Source organism: Loxodonta africana, chromosome 3 (assembly GCF_030014295.1).
Source record: "Loxodonta africana isolate mLoxAfr1 chromosome 3, mLoxAfr1.hap2, whole genome shotgun sequence".
Lineage (NCBI taxonomy): Eukaryota > Metazoa > Chordata > Mammalia > Proboscidea > Elephantidae > Loxodonta > Loxodonta africana.
The window spans coordinates 82,958,968-82,980,615 of NC_087344.1; the positions used below are offsets into that span (position 1 = coordinate 82,958,968).

A 21,648-nucleotide genomic window follows, 5' to 3' on the forward strand; every position below is an offset into this window, starting at 1 on the left:
GCCTTACACACGCCCACTCGCTCGCACCGCCCACAGGAACTCACGCGCATGCGCTTGGGCCCTGCTCTGGCGATTCGGTGACTGTCGCCAACGCCGTACACGGCCAACGTTCGTCCGCTAGAAAGGCGGTTATTCTCTGCCCGGCCCCCAGCTCCTCTCAGCAGCCGGCGCGTGGCCGCCCCCACCCCTCTGCAGAGTTGAGTAGTCTGCGGTTCCTTGCCGGTGATCAACCGAGTTTGGTACCCCCCTTCCAACCCTCCCAACGATAGGGCCCCGGCGCGCGTGAATGAGTGGGCGGGTGTGTATATGTGTATCCATTTTTTCCTCCTCCTTCTTTCTTCACCCTCCCACATCCCGCCTCTCAGGAAACACGCGTCTCCAAACAACCTCGGCAAGTGCTAGCAAACCCGTTTCGGAGGAGTGTTGTGTTTTCCGACCCCTTCCCACCTTCCGTTTCCTCCTTCACGGGTGCGCGTCGTCGAGACTCCAGCCCCCAGCTGGCCACACGGCCGGGCTTGGAGACCTGCGCGGCACTGCACGGCGCGCTACCTGCTGGGAGTGGTAGTTCGGGGGAATGGTAGGCGTCACGCCCGCCCGACCCAGCGCAGAAGGGATTTCTCGCCAGAGCCTGCGCCAATGCCGGAGCGTGAAAGCTGCTTCTCCTACGCAAAGTCTCATTGGGTTTGTAGCTTGAAGGGAAGGGGCGGCGCTACCATGACAAGCTGAGAAGGAAATTAAAGTGAAAGCCTGGCGCTACTAGAAGCGGTGACTTAAGGAAGAATTCCCTGTGATCCCATCTTGCACAGCAAACTTAAGCCAAGTGATGGCAGGCATCCAGGAAGCTGGACTACATAGAATCCGGAGGAACGGAGAAACTGGCCAGCGTGAGCCCCTGAAATCTCCTAGTGCTTGTCATCAACTTAAATTCAGGAATTGCCTCGTGCGGTTTCCTTTCATAGACTGAAACAGAGGCCCAGAGAAGGGAAGGGATTTGGCCAAAGTCACATAGGCGACAAGTAAATAAATATTAAAGCCAAGGGTGGCAAGAGGAATAATTTAACTTACCGCATCACCACTGAGCCCAAGCCTGTTTTCACCACACCCTTCATGGAGAGGAAACCCTGGTGGTATAGTGGTTAAGTGGCGCGGCTGCTAACCAAAAAGGTCAGCAGTTCAAATCCACCAGGCTCACCTTGGAAACTCTTGGGGCAGTTGTATTCTGCCCTATAGGGTCGCTATAAGTCGGAATCAACTCGTGGGCAACGGGCTTGGTTTTTTGGTTTCAAAGAGCAGTGAAAATCCGGTCACCTGTTCTCTTTATTTCTTAATGAAGTTTCTAGGTCCCAGCAAAGAGCGTGGAAGTAGAAACAAGTTTTTTTTTTCCTTAAATAATATTAGTAATTAAGGACCCTAACATGGAGTGGGAGCCCCGGTGGTGCAGTGGTTAAGAGCTCAAGCTGCTAACCAAAAAGTCAGCAGTTTGAATCTACCAGCCGCTCCTTGAAAACACTATGGGCAGTTCTGCTCTATCCTATAGGGTCGCTATAAGTCCGAATCGACTGGACAGCAATGGGTTTAATGCGGAGTGAGACAAGCTCCGCGGAACCTAGAAACCCTGTTATTTTGCAAAGTAAAAAATTGAGTTTTAGGGATGGCAAGCACTTTGACTGAGTCACACTTGGTCTGGACTCCAAGACTCCTACCTTCCTCCACCACCATCACTCTTGAGATTGCTTCAGCAGCTGCACTCTACCTTCGCTAATTCTGCGGGGCACATTCCACCGGCTTGGAACATTGGAATAGAGAGGCAAGAACCATTCAAGTATCCTGCAAGCTTCCACAGCCATCTTCCATTTAGAACTAAGATTTTAAAAGAATGATCCCCCAAAGAACTAGATGATGCCTGACTACTACCACCAACCACTCTGACAGGGATCACTATAGACAGTCCTGGATAGAGCAAGAGAAAAATGCAGAACAAAATTCAAATTCGCAAAAAAAGACCAGCTTATTGGTGTCACAGAGACTGGAGGGCTCCCTCCACACCACATTGGCCCTCTACACCTTGGTAACTCAGAACTGAAGCCACTTCCGAAGTCCATCTTCCAGCCTAAGGTAAAACAATAACACAGGTGAGGAATATGCGTCTTAGTTCAATCAAATATAGAGACCAAATGAGCGGCTCCCACCCAAAACAAAAGAAGGCAGGAAGGGACAGGAAAACTGGAGGAATGGGCATGGGAAACCCGGGGCGGAGAGGGAGAGAATGCTGTCATAGGGATTGCAACCAATGTCACAAAACAATTTATAAATTTTTGAATGAGAAATTAATTTGTGCAGTAGACTTTTACCTAAAGCACAATTAGGGGAAAAAAAAAAAAAAAAAAGCCCCTCCGCCAAGGCGGTTACCCCAAAGTGGGAACTAATTAGCGCAAGTCAAGTTCCCATCCGGACTCATTTTCCATATCTCAGGAAGTGGGTGCTGTTTAACCTCACTCGCCGGAAGTGCACCATCAAGGATCGGTGGCTGTTCTCGCGCTAAGGGTTTCCATCTCCTGGCCAGTAAGTACCCGGGCCACAACAAGTGGAAGAAATGAAGAAGGACATTGTGGCTTGGCAGAAGATAGGAGCCACGGGCCCCATTGGGAAGTTTTGTCGGGGCCCTTTGAGTCCGAACTCCGTTCTCATTCCTCGGATGTCGGTTTTGAGGGTTGCAGTTTGCAGTTTTTTCCGCCCGAACAGTGGAAATCCTGAGCGTTTTCACTTAAATTGAGTGGATTAACTTTTGGGTCTCTGTCCTTAATCCCCATACTGAGGATTTTAGGCAATCACTTTTTTAGCTTTAATAGCCACAAGTAGGTGTTAAAGTGAATAGAGAGTTCTGAAGGTGGGGAGAGGGTTGAGATTTTAAATAGGTTAGTCCGGAAAACCCACACCAAGACAGCGACTTTGAACAAAGGTGAGGGTGTGGGCCCTTTAGGTATTTGAGTCTGGGAGTCAGGAGATGAGTGTCAGTGTCCTGTAAGCTTTATTCAGAGGCCAGAGAAAATTTACTGCTTCTTTCTGTAAATGAAGACATTGACTGGTTTACATGATTTCTTGACCCAGGCCTAGAATCTGTGATCAAGAAATTAGTTCAGCAAAATTATTTAATTAAGCAGTAACCGTGTTTTGTTTTTTTTAGACTCCTCATTCTCCTGGTTAGGAATGTGACTCACGTCAGATCTGGATTCATAGTCTCACTCAGCCACTTACTGGCTGCTAACGTTAGACATGACTGGTTAGACGGCTGCTAACCAAAGGGTCGGCAGTTGGAATCTGCCAGGCGCTCCTTGGAAACTCTATGGGGCAGTTAGACATGATTCTAAACCATTCCATCTGGTGTAAGATGGGAATATAGCTAGTATTTCTTGAGCTCTTACTTTGTGTTAGGGACAGTTCTCAGCTGTTTATATGTGTTGACTCATTTAAGGACCCTATGAGGATTATTTTCTTTATTCCAAAGGTGAGTGAACTGAACCAAAGCAAAGTTAATAACTTGCTCAAAGTCATCCACCTAGTAAGTGGTGGATTCAGGATTCCAGTATTTGCTTGATTCTTAAAATCTGCATTCTAACTTCGTCTGTCTCTCAGTACCAACTTGAAGTTATTGTGAACATTAAATGAATTAATGCATATAAAACACAATTATAGTGCTTAGTTTACAGCTAAATTGTATTGATTGCCTGCCATCATCATTTTGAGCTGTTTGAAGGTAACTGAGGGGGAAAAAGAGCAGAGAAGCTGTTACCTTCATCTTTAAAGATGAGAAAATGGGCACCTAAGGAGGCAGTTTGTCCGAAGTCACATAGCTGGAAGTGGTGTGGAGCTGTTTGTAAAATCCAGATCTGTCTCTATATTACTCTGTTACACCAGACAACAAAGGGCAGAAAAGGACCTATTTCCTTAATGAGTTACTGATTCTTTGAAAACATATTGACTCTTTTCAAAGGAAACTGTTATATGGAAGAAATTCTCACAAGTTTCTACTTTTTAAAAATAATGTGTAAAATGCGGAAAATTAAATGACATCTTCTGTACACAGCAAAATGGTTCTAATTCAGCCCTTCTACTTAGCCAGAAGAACATGTTAATCAGAACTGCCTGGCATCTTCCTGAACAAGACTTCGAATAGAGCCCAGAATGCTTCACTTTATCCAGAAATTTTCTCAAGCATCTTCAAAGGTTGGTTTATTTAGCAACTATTTGAGCACTCTTTGCTAGGCATGGCTGTGGCTAGGGCAGTAGCACTGAAAAAGAAGACAAAAAAAATCCTTGTCCTCATGTATTCAAGTAAGGGGAGGCATGGATAATAAGTAAAATATTTAGTATGTCAAGTGGTAAGTGCTGTGGAGAACTATGAAGCAGGGAAGGGGAATAGGGAGTGTCAATAATAGGCATAGGTACTCAGCCTAAAGAGAAATGAAGTCCTTATACATGCTACCACATGGATAAACGTTGAAAACATGCTGCGTCAGTCACAAAAGGACAAATATTGTATGATGCCACTTACATGAAATATCTAGAAGAGGCAAATGTATAGAGACCAAAGTTTATCAGTGGTTACCAGAGGTGGGAGGGAAGGGAATGGTGGAGTCATTGCTTAGGGGGCACTGAGTTTCAGTTAATGGTGATGGAATAATTTGGTAATGGACAGTGTTGATAGTTGCACAACATGATGAATGTAATCAGTATCATTGAACCATACATGTAAAAAATGTTGAATTGGCAAATGTTCTGTTATACATATTTTTACCACACACACACACAAAAAGAATAAGCATAGGATTGCACTTATAAGTAAGACAGAAGTGAGGGAGTGGGCCATGTAGGTAGCTGAGGGAAGAACATTCTAGACAAGGAAAAAAGGCCCCAAGATATGATCATTCCTAATATGTTTGAGGGATCAAGATTCTTAAATAACAATTTCATTTTTTCTTTCATCCAACACTTTTTTAGCTACTGTTCTTCTGTTTACTAGTTGAAGTCTGACATCTGCTCCCTAAAGTACAGAATCAGCAGGAAAGATGATTACTTTGGCATGTACCATCAAAGGCACTGGGGATTTTTTTTAAAAGGCCAAGTAAACATGGTCCTGGCTCTTGTCTACGGAGACAGAGACATGAAATTCTAATTCACTGTGAGAATTATGATGAAAGTGTGTGTAGGGTACTTACTATTAAATCAGACTGTGGAGTTAAGGAAAGCTTCAAGCTGAATTCTGAATGATGAGACAAGTTCCCCAGATAAAAAGTAGTAGAAGTTAGAATTCTAGACAGAGACGTACAAAGGCATGGAGCTGTGAAAAGTTTTTGGTGTTTATAATGCCAAATTGGAATGCTACATAAAATAGCATTCCCACAGTAATATTGCTGCTTTTACAATTTATAAGTAGAAGAGGCAGTTTAGAAAGCCAGGTGCTAAAGGCCTAGTCTTTTCCCTGTCCTTTTTCAGATATTTCTCTTATGGAATAAGATTAGTGATAGACAGAGCATTCACTGGATTCTATTCAGTAGTTTCTTTTGCATGTTGTATACCTGGTTAATAGTCTTATCGGCAGTTGAACCTTTCTGTAAAGTTTGATGTGCTAATGGAAAGCATGTGGTTTGTTTTTATATTGTTTCAAATTTGGGTTAACCAAGAAATCTGGTGCTTTTTTTTTTAAATCTGTTTCTGTCATCTGGTTCTATTTTCTTTATAGATGCTGAAGTACCCTTTCACAGTGGGACTAGGAGCCAGCAGGAGAATAGATAAACTTTTTCTTACGACATCATTCCAGCAGAACTTTCCTCCTTTGTTTCCAAGGCCTTGGCTCTTGTCATCATTTCCAGTGTGTATGAGCAAAACACAGTGTTATCATACTTCCCCACGCTGTTTTAAGGAAAAGCAGAAGCAACCAGATCTTCCAGCAAGGTCACGAAGCACCATCACTTACCTGTCTGATAGTCCAAAGTCAGCTCTATACATAACTTTGGCAGGACTGGTCCCCTTTGTTGCTCCACCACTGGTCATGGTGATGACAAAGACTTATATCCCTATATTAGCTTTTACTCAGATGGCTTATGGAGCCAGTTTCCTATCTTTCTTGGGAGGGGTCAGATGGGGTTTTGCTCTGCCAGAAAATAGTCCAGCACAACCAGACTTCCTTAATTTAGCTAATAGTATAGTTCCTGTTGTGTTTTCATGGTTTGCCTTCCTTATTTCTGAAAGACTCAGTGAAGCTATAGTCACAGTAATAATAGGTTTAGGAATAACATTACATGTTGAACTTTTTCTCTTGCCTCATTATCCCAGTTGGTTCAAAGCCCTAAGGATAGTAGTCACTTTAGTGGCCTTTTTTTCATTTGTAATCACTTTGCTTCTTAAGGATACTTATCCAGAGAAAGGACCCAAGAAACCTGGTCAAGTAGTATAAATATAAAACCACTCTGGAGATACCATTAGTGTGTTGGCTGTAAGCTTTGTATGGCTGCATTTTGACGTTACCTTTTTCTGCTTCTCTTTTCTTCCACCAACGGTAATTCTTCACAGATTGTTTTTCATATCTGGAAATACTTATTTCATAGTACCTTGGACAAGAGCTTAAAAACCCCTCACAACTCCTATTCGTGTCACATTAGGTTATAGTCCTTATTCCGTCTTTATGAGTTACATAGTCATCCACTTAGATATATCTATTTCAATGTTTTAATTGTCTTGAAAATAGTAAAATTAAAAAAGGCCCTCTTGCTAGAGTTTATTATTTAAAAAAAAAAAAAGTACAATTTCCCAATTCAAGAGGAAAACCTGTTGAATCCAAGACCATCTGAAGATAACAGGTGGTTTCAGTGTGATGTTTCATGAAGTTGCCTCTGGGAATTGCATATCCAGGCCCATTTTACCTGGTGACATGACATGAGCTGAAAGGATTTGTGACTCTAAAGCCAACAGGAGCAGTGTCATAAGGGAAAGCCAAGTTCAAGAAAATACTGGACACGTTTTTTAGTTTTTAATCAGGATATTTGGCATAGTATAGATGCAGCTTATCCCCTTTGTTATCACCAAACATGTAACACAAGCTGATCAAAAACATTTAAAATAATAAAGCCACTAAAAAAAAAAACAAACCCAGTGCCGTCCAATCGATTTCTGGCTCATAGTGACCCTGTAGGACAGAGCAGAACTGCCCCCTATTGTTTCCAAGGAGCACCTGGTGGATTCGAACTGCCGATCTTTTGGTTAGCAGCTGTAGCTCTTAACCACTATGCTACCAGGGTTTCCAATAAAACCACTAGCACATAAAAATTAGGGGTAAAAGTCAAGCGGAGTCAACTTGATCTGGAGAGCAGGCTTATCTAGTTCTATATCTGTTAACTAAAAAGAAGCTTTCTAAAAACTGTAAGAGACATTTTGGGTTCTAACTTGAAAACCTAGTCTTTTGAAATTCCTAGTCTCACAAAATGGAAAACATTTAAATGGTGTAAGAAAAGAAATATGGAAGGGTATAACCTGGTATGTGTTATCTTTGTATAATGTAAATATTCAAGTATCAGCTAAGTCAAATTTCATACATAAATTATATACATATGGTATCCACTCTAGTGATCCTTGTTGTGAAGAGATTTATCAGGGACCATACACTTTGTTACAAACCATAGAACTAGACCTAGTTCCGATCACTGAGAAGCTTACCAGTTAGAGCCCATGGCTGAAACCACTACAGAAGTCTTTTTTTTTTTTCTTTTTTAAACGTAAAGAATATTCTACAGCCTGATAAGGAAGGAGAAAGGAAGCTCATACCCTTTAGAAGACCTTCCTCAGATTCTACTGGTTTTGGTGAGGTAACTCAATTTTTTTGTAAAGTATATGAATATAAGCTTACCAAACTTCCTTGATCTCAAATGACATTCAAAATAGGGGCAAGTCATATTTTTAAGCTAATTGCCCAATTACACTAAAAATGCTATATTACAGCTGAATTACAGTATATGCTTAAGAAAACTGATTTTTAAGTAGATTTGATTTTAACTAAAATTGAGGGGATATTGCATTTTGAATTGTCAGATATTTGGGAGGAAGATTAATAATTCCTGAGAAAAAGGAATTAAAGGTAAAATTGAATGTGCAAATCCCAAAAGTTTGAACAAAACAAATTTTAAACCTAGGCAATTTTACAACAGTTTGGTATTCCAAGAGTGCACTAGTTACATATGCTTCTTAAGAAAATTGGTTTTTAAGTACATTTGATTTTAACTGAAATTGACAGGATATTATATTTTGAACCGTCAGACATTTTGGAGGAAGATCACGTTAAGAGTTGATAAAAAATGGAACTAAAGGTAAAATTAGATGTACAAATCCCAAAGGTAGAACAAAACAAACTTGAAAACATGGGCAATTTTACTACAGTTTGGTAATCCAGGAACGCTACTAATTAAATAATACACAGAAAAGAAAAAAATCTAGATACTTTATTTAGTACATTCTTTTTAAACAATCTGTCGTTATCTAGGAAATAATAAGCATATTTACAATTACCTATTTTCAGGGATCTTCTGGACCTTTTAAATCTTTTTCTCCTTGACAAGAATAAAGGGACCATGGGGCTCATCCTATATTATCTTTCATTTCTATCAGTGTTTTACAACTACAGTTTGCTTTTTATCCTGAATCACCTCTATAATCTTGACATTATATTTTTATATAGCAGTGTAAAATGCCTCCCTTCACAGTGCCACTTTAAGTAGGTTCTAGGCAATAATGAGAAACCGTAGGAACATTTTGTCCAGAGTGCAGATTCCCTATAACTAAAAATATTAAAGGCACATAAGTTAGAGCTTAAATAATCCACAAATTATCTTGATACTTCATTCCTTTGACGTTTCACAGATTCTCAAGCAGGTGTCTGTGACCCTTGAAACTTTCAGGATACCCCAGTGAAGGGGACACAACTGTCTGTCTGCACTATGTAAGCTTTTCCTAATACACATATGTGATTATTAAAGAAAGTGTCCTTGTAGGCCAATCCAAATATTTTGGATATGAGTGCTACCTGAGTATTTAATGCTTACCAAAGATCTTCTATCTAAATAAGCTGTTGATGTCTGTAACAATATACTGAGAGGCCTTAGTAAAGAAATAGGGAAATCAGGGATATGCATATCAAATCCTTGAGTCAGCTAGTTAAACCTAAATACATGCAAGGCTTTTAATATATGTGGCTAGTAAAAATAAAAGTAATGATAGTGTACATGATGAATCTTTCAGAATGGAATAGGAAATTCTTTAGAAGGCTTCTCAGGGGAAATGAGAAGTTTTAGAAGTAGTTTTAGATCAGAAGCCTTTGAACTTACTAATCAGTGTCTGTAAAAAGTTCCACAGGTACCTACAAATAGTCTTTTCCAACACACTCTAGGCAGCAGCTTTGTAGTAATCTTGTACTAGGCTTGCCAAACTGCAGATAACCTGCAGAAGGCTTCTTAAACTAATAAAATTTCCTCTTTCCAAAGCCAAACATGAGATCTTTTTGGCAACTATCTAGAAAACAAGGAAGAAACTTCCTAGGTGCATGATACCTCCTGCCAGGACCTATCACCTATTAGATTATCCTATTGCAATAAAGGACTGTCAGTAAGAATTTCCTATTAATTCCCCACTTGCATTCTCAGCATAAAGACAAAAACATGAGCAAGCAAAAGATTTCCTTATGTTGTTATCAATCTGTTATCAACAGGCAAATGTTTATCTACCTATATAGCTAGCTAGATATTTCTTGCAGGCTATTCCTAGTATATCTGCTGCCAATAAAAAATTTGAGGCTAGTGAAAACTCCTGGCATCAAGTAGAAGTAGGAGTTGTTTCATTGGTTTTTCTCTGTGGGTTAAACTATGGCCGTGGAAAATTGTGCTCTGCATTGAATAATGAATGTACAAGAGATCTTCAAACTGTCACATTGACATTATTCCTGTATCGCATAAAGGTCATGTTGCAGTTTGAATTGCACTAGAGAAGCAGCTAAAGGGACTACTAGCCAAAAACCTTTAAAAAAAACCATTTTAAAAAAATAGAACTCTACCCTTCACCGGACAATTCTAGAGCATAAACAGCATTTTTACTGTTGGTAAGCTTAGCAAATTGGTGTGAGCTCTTTATTAATTTTGGGTAAATTCCAAATACCTTCTCAAATTCTTATAAAAATCCCTCTCAGTCATTTCTCAACCAAATACATGGAAAACCCAATTAAATCAGAGGGTCCTACCACCAAATATACATTTGATTTGCAAAAGGTCAGGTCCTGTATTTTCAAAATGTTTCTGGTGTGCTTGTATGCTTTATATTTCACAGTACAGCAACACCCCCTTCACAACGACTGGTGATCATATTACCAATTTCTGTCCATGTATCTGAATGAGGGTTATAAACTTCAACTGAGTCCAAGGTTCCTGGGGCCAGGAAATCATGGCTGGAAGATCGACCTCCAGAAACATACAGAAGCCCATTGACTGCCACAACACACATGCCCGCTCTAGGCACTTTCATTGAGGCAACTTCAACCCACTTTTCCTGGTTAAAAGAGAAAAAAATATGTATATTAGAATCATAAAATGATTAGAATAGAGACATCTGCTGAGAAATCAGATATTCTGGCTTATTTGCATGTTTAAATTCAAATTCACAATCCAGTTAGGGAAGTATTTAGAACATTTTTAAATGAACTTTCATGTGGAAAAATGGTGAATTCAAAGGCAAAGAATTGAAAAACAAATCTATGATTAAAATCATAAATTATGATCAAGAGATGACCTACAAATCATATATAGACCAGAATTCTAAGAAACTAGTTCTGTGGAATACACGCAAACACATAAACAAAAAAACACCAAAGCTCCAAGGAGAAAGCTTATATAACGAAGAGCTTTTTAAAGCTTTTAATATGGTAATATGGCTTATCCATCTCAAAGAGAATAATAAAGCATATAATACTTGCCGAGTTTATTTGACCATGGGATCCTTTTTTCAAGGACTATAGGGTAGAATTAGTCATCTGCAGAACATATTTTCAGAAATGGTTCTGTAGACCAGGGTTAGAAACTATGGCCTGTTTTTATATAGCCTGCAGACTCAGAATGATTTTTCCATTTTAAAAGGCTGGAAAAATAATATGCCTAAAGAAGAGACTATATGTAGACTGTGAGGCCTAAAATATTATCTAGCCCTTAACATAAAAAGTGTGTTAACTTCTTCTCTACATTGTTCGCTGAAGAAATTTCAGTAAGTTACTGTAGCCAAAATGACCAGTAATGTCCTACTCCAGGGGAAACATCTATACCCAGAAAACAGGAAGCTACTAAAGGTCCTGGGAAGTAATCAAGAGGGGAGAGAACAAGTGGCCAGGTTAAAAAACAGTAAATTATTAATCTGGAAATAAAGTATATGAGTGGAGTTTTAAGGTCATAAGAAAGTAAACTGATTGTTCATCAGTGCTAGAAAATGAACTTTTTGAAGGCAGGGACCTAATGAGCTTCATATTCCAGTTCCTAGTACAGGGTCAACACATTATAGACAGTCAAAGTGTATTTGTTGATCTGAACTTAAATCCTAAAATTTAGAAAAATCCTTTGAAAGTCCAGGTTAAATTTCAAGGCTGTTTGATCATCTGAAATTACAGAACATATCACAAAGTTGGCATAGCTGAAAAAATACTTATTTATTAAAAGATAGATATAGCCACAAAAAGATCCATATTTGGGTAAGATAAATTAGGATGTTTTGGGTTATGTTTATCCTTAGGGAGAACCTTTGCTCTCCCACAAAATGCCTGTTTACAAGAATAAAGGGACCATGGGGCTCATCCCATATTGTTTATCTTTCATTTCTATCAGTGTTTTACAAATACAGTTTGCTTTTTATACCGATTCACCTTCAAATAAACTCTGTTAAGACCAGAAACATGTTTTTTATTATCTTTAGGGTTTGGGTCTATGACATAGGCATTGTTGTTAGCTGCTGTGGAGTTGGCACCGAATCATGGAAACCCCACGTACAATGGGATTGCAGTGCTGTGATCCAGAGGGTTTTCATTGGCTGATTTTTGGAAGTAGGTCACCAGGCCTTTCTTCCTAGCCTGTCTTAGTTTGGAAGCTGCTGAAACCTGTTCAACATCATAGCAACATGCACGCCTCTACTGACAGATGAGTAGTGGCCACGGTTGTGGTGCACTGGCCGGGAATCAAAGTCAGGTCTCTCCCACATGGAAGGCAAGAATTCTATCACTGAACCACCACTGCCATCAGTTTAGGTCTTTAGATAGACAGTAAATAACAATATCACTTTCAGATTTATGAATGAAAAATCAAGGTAACTCATCATTAATAATTTACTTTGGAACTAAAACCTGTTCATTTCATAGCCATATAGAAAAACTAGACAAGAAAATACCAAGATGGATGTCAGAAGAGACTCTGAAACTTGCTCTTAAGCACAGACTGGCTAAAGCAAACAGTAGAAATGATAAAGGAGCTGAACAGATTTCACTTGAGAAGACAGAGCAGTATGGATAAAATATGCAAAGACCTGGAGTTAAAAAACCAAAAGGGAGAACACAATCAGCATTTCTCAAAGTAAAAGAACTAAAGAGAAAATTCAGACCTCAAGTTGCAATACTGAAGGACTCCATGGGCAAAAAGTTGAATGACACAGGAAGCATCAAAAGAAGATGCAAGGAATACACAGTCACTGTATCAAAAAGAATTGATATTAAACCATTTCAGGAGGCAGAATATGATCAAGAACTGCTGGTAATGAAGGAAGAAATTCAAGCTGAATTGAGGAGCATTTTATGATAACAGAAGAATCAATTCATCAAGAAGGCATAATAATCCCACTGTGTATGCACCCAATAACACAACTTTAAAATATGTGAAGCAAAACATGACAGAACTGAATGAAGAAACAGACAAATCCATAATTACAGATACAGACTTCAACACTCCTTTCTCAGTAACTGACACAACATTTGGACAGAAAGTCGGTAAGGCTAAGGGAGACTTGAACGACACTAAGAACCAACTTGACCTAATTGACATTTATAGAACACCACACTCAACAACAAGAGAATACAAATTTTTTTCAGGTATACATGAAATATATACTAAAACAGGAATCACAAAGTATAGTCTCTGATCACAATGGAATTAAATTAGAAATTGATTACAAAAAGATACCTGGAGAATCCCCAAATATCTAAAAATCACATAAAATACTTTTAATAACCCATTGGTCAAAGAAGAAATCAGAAAACATTTTGAAATAAATGCTAATTAAAACACAAGTCAAAATGTGTCAGATGCAGGTAAAGCAGTGCTTGCTTATATCACAGAAGGTCTAAAATCAATCATCTAAGCTTCCACTTTAAGAATCTAGAGAAAGAAGAGCAAATTAAATACAAAACAAATAGAAGGACGGAAGAAATAAGAACAGAAATCAATGAAGTAGAAAATGGACAAGCAAAAAAAATCAATGACATTAAAAACTGGTTCTTTGAAAAGAAAAAGAAACACCAATTATCAGTATTATGAATGAAAGACAGCACATCACTACCTATCCAACAAACATTAAAACAATCATAGGATACTAAACATTTGAAATTAACCAACCTACCTCTTCAAAGGAATATTTTTCTACAGTGTGAAGAGCATCTTGTGTCTCATTCCATCCTCCAATAGAATAGATGCAGTCATTGAGTGCAGCCACCCCAAGATATGCTCTCCTGGTTCCCATTGGAGGAAGTGGAGTCCAGCGCTTAGAAAGTGGATCATAAACTTCAAAAGAACGAAGCTCTATTCCTTCATTGCTGATGCCCCCGATTACATAAATTAAACCTGGAAATGGAATATTTTTGTTCAGATGTTATAGAAAATATAAATAATAAAAAGTAATACTTGTGATCTAAGTTGGCTATGCTGATACTATATATATTTAATGTGGGATGTAAATATTTTTTACTTGAATTTCTAAATCACAATAGAATAATAAGAATAAAAAAACCCAGCACCTAGAATAGTAACTACTTTTTGTTGATGGCTAAGTGGTGAATGATTTAATGTGCTTTATCACAATTAAGGAAACCTTGGTGGCATAGTGGTTAAGTGCTACCATTGCTAACCGAAAGGTCGGCAGTTCGAATCTGCCAAGCGCTCCTTGAAAACTCTACTGGGGCAGTTCTACTCTGTCCTATAGGGTCACTGTGAGTCGGAATTGACTCGACGGCAGTGGGTTGGGTTTATCACAATTAATGGGATAAGATGACACAACTTTGCTTGCTGAAAGCGAAGAGGACTTGTAGTACTTACTGATGAAGATTAGAGATTACAGCCTTTAGTATGGATTACACCTCAACATAAACAAAACAGAAATCCTCACAACTGGACCAATAAGCAACATTATGACAAAGGGAGAAAAAACTGAAGCTGTCAAAGATTTCATTTTTCTTGGATCCACAATCAATGCCCATGCAAGCAGCAATGAGGAAATCAAATGAGATATTGCATTGGGCAAATCTGCTGCAAAAGATATTTCTAAAGTGTTAAAAAGCAAAAACGTCACTTTGAGGACTAAGGTGCGCCTGACCCAAGCCATAGTATTTTCACTCACCTCGTAGGCATGCAAAAGCTGGACACTGAATAAAGAAGACCCAAGAATAATTAATACCTTTGAATTGTGGTACTGGCAAAGAATACTGAATATACAATAGACTGCCAGAATGAACAAGTCTGTCTTGGAAAAAGTACAGCCAGAATGCTCCTTAGAAGCAAGGATGGTGAGACTTCATCTCATGTACTTTGGACATGTTATCAGGAGGGACCGGTCCCTGGAGAAGGACATCATGCTTGGTAAAGTAGGGGGTCAGTGAAAAAGAGGTAGACCTTCAACAAGATGGACTGACACAGGGGCTGCAACAATAGGCTCAAACACAGCAACAATTTTGAGGGTGGCACAGGACTGGGCAGTGTTTCATTCTGTTGTACACAGGGTCACTATGAGTCAGAACCGACTCCATGGCACCTAACAACCACAACAACATCCAAATTAATAATCATATTTCATGATGTTATTTTATTACTTCCATTGTAAGAAAGGGGAAAAAAAGAAAAAGCAAAAAACACTGATACCCAGAGCCTTAATTAGCTTGCCCAATTATCTCAGAGCTTGAATTTGAACATGGTTTTGCCTGGCTCCAAAGTTGTGAGTTGTGTGTATACAATTCACTTGAAAAATAATACACACATATGCAAGACTTGCCATTGTTTAGTCTGCAAACCATACCTACCCACTACCTAATGCACATAAAAAGTCATAATCTGTTTTGATTATACACGTTTTGCACACGTTCTACAGCCTCCAAGGATCTGTTACACACAGCTTGTTAGTGACTACTTTCTACCTTTTCTGGCTTGGAGCTCTTTGCTCTTGGTGGTCCTCTACCCAGACCACTCGCCACTTCCATCTGTCAAAAGCCTACCCTTTCTTTAAGGCTCATAATATCTAATCCAGAAAACTTACCCTAATTCTTCCAATTTGATGTAGTCTCCTTCATGTCTACTTCTCTTAAGTTAGATTTACTTGAGAGACAAACTTACTCAGGCCAGAGGCTTACATTACTCATTTTTTTATATTCTTTGCATCACTAGACACAGTAGATACACATCAAAGTTTTTGTTCAGTTGACTCAAAAGCAAATTGTTAGTGAATTCTTTGGATGAAAATGAGTTTTTCCAGTTGTATGCATGCAGAATAAATAATAATACATTGGAAACTTAAGAATGCACCTAAACTGGAATACAGAAATGAGCTCATGAATAGCAAGGCACTGCCAAAAATTACTTTTTTTTTTTTGTTCCATTTAACAATTTTTATACAAATTGTTCTGAGACATTGGTTGCAACTTTCACAATGTGTCAGCATTCTCATTATTTCCAGCATCCTCATTATTTCCATTCTGTTAATTCTGTTTCCATTGATCTAGCTTCCCTTTTCCCCTCTTTAACTTCTCATCTTCCTTTTCGGTAAGTGTTCACCATTTTGTCTCATGTGGTTGATTGTTTAAGGGAGCACATTTTTCACGGGTGATAGTGTTTATAAGCCAATCTATTATTTGGCTGAAAGGTGACCTCCAGGAGTAGCTTCGGTGCCAAGTTCAAAGGGTGTCTTAGGGTGATAGTTTCAGGGGTTCCTCTAGTCTCTATCAGTTCAGTAGGTTTGGCCTTTTTTAGGAATTTGAATTTTGTTCTACATTTTTCTCCCATTCAGTCCAGGACCTTCTATTGTGTCCCTGGTCAGAACAGTCTGTAGTGGTATCTAGGCACCATCACCATCTAGTTCTTCTGATCTCAGGTTAGAAGAGGCCATGGTTCATGTGGGCTATTAATCCTGTGGACTAGTTTGTTCTTTGAGTCTTTGGTTTCCTTCATTCTCTTTCCTCCAAACAGACAAATAGTGATATCTTAGAGGGCCACTTACAAGCTTTTAAGACCCCAGATGCTACTCAACAAACTAGGGTGTAGAACATTATCTTTAGGAACTATGACTAAGTTGTCCCATGAGACTATGGTCCTAAGCCTTTTAACCCAGTAAACCAACCCCATAAGTTGCTTAGCCATGTCTAGGAAGTACCCGTAACTGTGGCTCCTATGTGCTTTATTATATATATGAATATATATGTGGCACACACAAACATGTATATACACATGCCTACAGATACACCCATACATGCAGGTGCATATACTTGCATATGCTTTGCTATGCATATATATGAATATACATCTACGTATATAACCACACACATATTTTTTGGCTGTTATTACTATTGTTGCAAAATTGTATATGTTATAGCATTTACCAAAATTGTCTGTTTTTCTTGTGTACTTTTTAGTGTCTAATGTCTTCATTTACCTTTGTCAAGTTGTGCAGACTTCACCCATATGTAATGTTATTTAAGAGAGAAAATCAACTTCTATCTAGCTTTTTTTTTTATGTAGCTTATCACATCTTACATTTAAGCATGTTACAAAGAATTAGGGGTATGAACTTAATATGACATTGAATTATCAAAGAACTTGTAGGTGGTATAACAAAACCATTTACCCAGACAAGAATTTCCCATCTCATTGTCTGTGTGATGATTTCAGGTTCCAAGTCTACTGTTTCCAACCATAAGTAAATGGATTTTGCCCCCGAAAAAAAGTTATGCACATAAGGTGGAAATGACATGGCCCTGTTTGGTGATAGCCTACCTGTTGCTCAGATGGGCATAACGTAACAGTAATTGAATTTACTTAGAATGGCTACCTGGCTAGATTAAGATTATCCAGATCTATTACTAGAATACAATAGAATGTAATTCACAGAGAGTTCCTTATTTTTATGATTTGAAACTAATCTACAATTAGTTCCTACAATGGTTCCGACAGTCTACAATTTTTGAGTGACTAGTTTGGGTTTTTTAGGGTTGTTTCTGGAAACCCTGGTGGCATAGTGGCTAAGTCCTGCGACTGCTAACCAAAGGGTCGGCAGTTCAAGTCCGCCAGGCACTCCTTGGAAACTCTATAGGGCAGTTCTGCTATGTCCTATAGGGTCGCTATGAGTCAGAATCGACTCGATGGCACTGGGTTTGGTTTTTTTTTTAGGGTTGTTTCTCATGTTCTAAAGTGAGAAGTTAAAAAGAAACCTAGACTAAATGTTAGTAAACTTGGGGTCTAGTTCCAGGTTTTTCAGTTACCAGCTATGAGAAAAGACAACTCACAACTTCCCTGATTTTCAGCTTCCAGGCTATAGATGAAGTAACTGAAAGAGATAATCACTAAGATCCCACTCTAGCTCTATGATTTTTAGATTGGAAGTTCAAAATAATACATATAAAACAGCTAGAGAATACTATAATACTAAACAATAGAATATAGCTTGTCCCATGTAATTTGAACATTTAAATGCTAGCGGAAATCAAAGAAGGTACCCACAAAGCAGAAGGAACTTGAGCTGGGTACTAAGCAGGCTGAGCTGTCATACAACTATGGGCAGATGACTTCTTACTCCACAGGTACATATAAATCTGTTCTCTAACCCTGGACAGAAAATAAAGTTCTATTTGATAGTACTTATTTTTTTTATTACCTACTCTTAGGGTACAGTAGACAATTAAAATAATGTCTGTATACCACTTTAATATACAGTATTTTTCAAATCTGTCATATGATTATATTTTTTGTCGACAGAATCACAATGTACCTTGTAAAAACATTGAAGAAGCCTATAAGAAACAGTCTGTGAAGATTGTTTTTGATACTCTCTCCCTACTTAGAAATATTAAGGCCTGAATGGGAGAGAAAATGACAATAATGAATGCCAGTTCAAATGGTTACTTTGCTAGACAGGGATTTTTGTCTATCTGGAATTTTTAATTCTAGCTTTCTTTATTTTGGAAAAAATAGATAATTTGGCAATACAGAAATAAAGGTCAACAATATAAGACAAAAAGGCAAAACTTCTGCACTGTTAGTGTCAATCATTCAATACTAACCTAAATTATACTTTTGTGAAAGTCTCAAGCTCGAACTGTTTTTGAAAAATATATTTTGAGTAAAAATATTTTATAAGTAATTACCTTGCACTTCACAGCACCCAAAGTAATAGCGTGACACAGCCATATTGCCAACTACTTCCCATTTATTTTCATCAGGATCGAATCGTTCAATGGTGTTCCCTATCTCAGCTCCAACCCATCCACCTGTAACCAAATAGGAAATGTTTATTTCTGGACTGAAAGAACCTTATTTCTGAGAAAGAACTTATAAAACATCAGATTCAACTACCTCATATTACGGGTATCACATGAACCAGAGATATTTGTCCAAGATCACAAGAAATGTTAGAATTTGACATGAGTAGAACCTAGGTCTTTTACTCCCTGTCTAGTGTTCACTAGAGATTTAAAAAAAGAAAAATATTTCAACATACTGCATGGGGAATATGGTATTTTGCAAAACTACCTTTTGAAATAACTTCTGTATATTCACAATGGTTACCTTAATCAAGGCCAACTCTAAGCTTAGTCAAAGTATACTGCATATTTAGTGTGATTTTAGGGGCTTTAAAAATGGCCTTCATCCTCAGATAGTATTTCCTTAACACACTCCAATTCTTAAAATGAGAAATGTTCTTTCCTACAGAAGAGGTATAACTTCAATATGCAAATACTCATGGGAGTGGCAAAACACAATGTGTTAAATTCACATTGGGGTGAATGATACCTTTTTCACAATAGGTTTGATATGGGGAAAACACTGGGTGCTATACAGTGAGTTGAAGAAGGAATGACAAGGAGAAAATAGGGAAGGCTGAAGGCTAAGTCAGCTTAAAAGATTCCCTAAGAAAAACCCCAATTATAACATTTGTTATACAGATAATCAAAGAAAGTCAGTAATTTGCTCAAGATCGTTCACTAAATCTGCAATGATGAAAATACTATAGTGCAGACATTCCTTTCAGGTATCTTTAATTTTGGGGTGTCTGCTTTCTTACATTAGACATAATTGGGCCACTACACAGAGTAGTAGAAATGTTATATACTTAATTAAAATCATGAGATTTAACTAGTCAGGTACAGTGCTTCACTGACATCTTCACTGAACATCACACATCTTCTAAAAACACCATGCTTGACTATTTAACTTTGAGAGTAAGAATTTATAAAGCTGAAAAGGTGCAAGTTTCTTATGGGAGGGAAGAAATATCTCTAAAGTAACCAGAATTTAAGTAGTATTAGATATCTTTAAATTGAACAGCATAATTACCCAAAGCATAAATAGCCCCATAACACACACACACTCCCAAGCCACAGCGGGGATGATTCATTGACGCTACAGTTGTCCACTGTTTAGTAACTGGATCGTAGCACTCAGTGCAGTCAAAAATCATTGAATCCTTTTCACCTGAGTTGAAGAAAAGAGCCACGTTAGGTTCTGTAATGCTAATCAACTAGAACCATAATACAATATTCAGCTGCATTCCCACTTATCAGAAATTTAACCATTATGTCTGTTTTTATACTATCCATTAAAATTGCTTTGGCAGAACAAATATTTTGAATCCATAGTACTATCACTTATTAAAGACCACTTATAAGGCAAAGCCTCAATTTTCCTATTATTTATTTCTAACACTACCACCCAAACAATCCATGCAATTTTTGAGGATGCAATTTGCATTTTAACACTTTCATATTTTTTCATGTATTAGTTTGGGTAGCTGGCCCTAGTATAATTTGAGTTTTAATGTAATTCTTATGAAGCAACAAACAGAAAATGAAATTTTTAAAAAAGATAACGCTTAAAATAGAATTTAAAAATATCCTACACTTAGGAGTAAATCCAACCAAAGATTGTGCAAGACCACTATGGATAGAAAATATACATTTTAGATCAATTTTTTAAATTAAGGAGTATCTAAATAAATGAAGACATATATCACGTTCATGGATTAGAAGAGTCAATATTGTAAAGATGATAATTATCCCCAAACTAATTATATACTCATTGCAATCCCAATCAAAATGCTACTGTTCAATGGATTTGATCATTGATTCTAAAATTTATATGGAAATGCAAAGGGCCTAGAATAGCCAAGCACTCCCAGAGAAGAATAATAAAGAGAGACAAACTGCCCTATCAGATATCAAAACTCATAATAAAGCTATAGTAACTAGGATAGGTATACAAAGAGACCACGGGAACAGAAAAGAAGTTCTAGGAATAGATCCACAGATAGATGATTACTTGATTATGGCAGAGTTGGCACTACACAGCAGTGGGAAAACAACAGTTTTTTATGCTGGGATAATTTATTACATATGTGGGGGGGAATGAAACTAGTTCTCTCTTTTGTTATTGTTGTTAGCTGCCGTCGAGTCAGCCCCGACTCATGGCAACCCCATGCACAACACAAAACGCTGCACAGTTCTGGGCCATCATCATGTTTAGTTACAGATGGGACCTTTATATCCACAGGATTTTCACTGCCTGATTTTCAGAAGTAGTTCACTAGACCTTTCTTCCTAGTCCATCATAGTCTGGAAGCTCCACTGAAACTTGGTTAGTTAGCATCATAGCCACATGCAAGCCTTCACAGACAGACAGGTGGTGGCGGTGCATGAGGTTCACTGGCCAGGAATCAAACCTGGGTCTCTACATGCAAGATGAGAATTCTACCAATGAACCACCAATGCTGCAACTATTTTGTACTAGGCTTAAAAGCTCAATTCCAAGGCAGGGCAAAGATGGCAGAGTAGTCAGATGCTTCCAGTGATCCCTCTTACAACAACGACCAAAAAAAACAAGTAAAGAGGTTATATTTATGACAAGCCAGGAGCCCTGAACATCAAAGGCAAAGTTAGAAAACGGACTGAGTGGCAGGGAGAGAGACAGACGGTTCAGAAGTGGAGAGGAATTGCCAGACCTGAATCACTGGGCACCCTCAGGCACCATACCCAGGAACCACTGCGGCGGGCTGGTGGTAGCATTCGGCCACAGGTTCCTCAGGGAGAAACAGCTACACAGACTACTCACACCTCCGGAACCA

General features: G+C 38.4%; 3 protein-coding genes across 8 annotated transcripts in view; 1 reads left to right on the plus strand and 2 right to left on the minus strand.

Moving 5' to 3' along the window:
• The window catches only part of GPBP1L1 (GC-rich promoter binding protein 1 like 1), a 60,880-nt gene extending 60,332 nt beyond the window's left edge, over positions 1 to 548 (minus strand). The window contains exon 1 of the mRNA XM_023554689.2: positions 448 to 548. The gene's annotated coding sequence lies outside the window, so the exon portion shown is untranslated. The remainder of the gene's footprint in view (positions 1 to 447) is intronic.
• TMEM69 (transmembrane protein 69) lies at positions 87 to 7,175 on the plus strand. 4 transcript variants are annotated; one of them, XM_064281893.1, is made up of 3 exons: positions 87 to 2,132; positions 4,117 to 4,224; positions 5,741 to 7,175. In XM_064281893.1, the coding sequence occupies exons 2-3, from the start codon at positions 4,183 to 4,185 to the stop codon at positions 6,452 to 6,454; spliced, it is 756 nt and encodes a 251-aa protein (XP_064137963.1). In that variant the 5' UTR covers positions 87 to 2,132; positions 4,117 to 4,182; the 3' UTR covers positions 6,455 to 7,175. The 4 variants fall into 4 exon arrangements, with proteins under 4 accessions (XP_064137963.1, XP_010593626.1, XP_023410458.1 ...); XM_010595324.3 differs by having other exon boundaries at positions 87 to 2,115; XM_023554690.2 differs by lacking the exon at positions 87 to 2,132 and adding an exon at positions 2,397 to 2,562.
• A 1,971-nt stretch (positions 7,176 to 9,146) lies between these two features.
• Positions 9,147 to 21,648, minus strand: part of IPP (intracisternal A particle-promoted polypeptide) — a 39,982-nt gene continuing 27,480 nt past the window's right edge. For all 3 annotated transcript variants that reach the window (XM_064281891.1, XM_003415572.4, XM_023554685.2), the window contains 4 exons: positions 19,866 to 20,003; positions 18,677 to 18,799; positions 13,678 to 13,898; positions 9,147 to 10,581 (listed from right to left, as the gene is read on the minus strand). In XM_064281891.1, the coding sequence (XP_064137961.1) occupies positions 10,357 to 10,581; positions 13,678 to 13,898; positions 18,677 to 18,799; positions 19,866 to 20,003 (707 nt within the window). In that variant the 3' untranslated portion in view covers positions 9,147 to 10,356. The remainder of the gene's footprint in view (positions 10,582 to 13,677; positions 13,899 to 18,676; positions 18,800 to 19,865; positions 20,004 to 21,648) is intronic.

Excerpts from the sequence above, each read along its gene's own strand:
- TMEM69 (XM_064281893.1), top strand. The coding sequence starts at position 4,183 with ATGCTTCACTTTATCCAGAAATTTTCTCAAGCATCTTCAAAG. Across the intron at positions 4,225-5,740 it reads TTTCTCAAGCATCTTCAAAG|ATGCTGAAGTACCCTTTCAC; the intron begins GTTGGTTTATTT and ends TTTTCTTTATAG.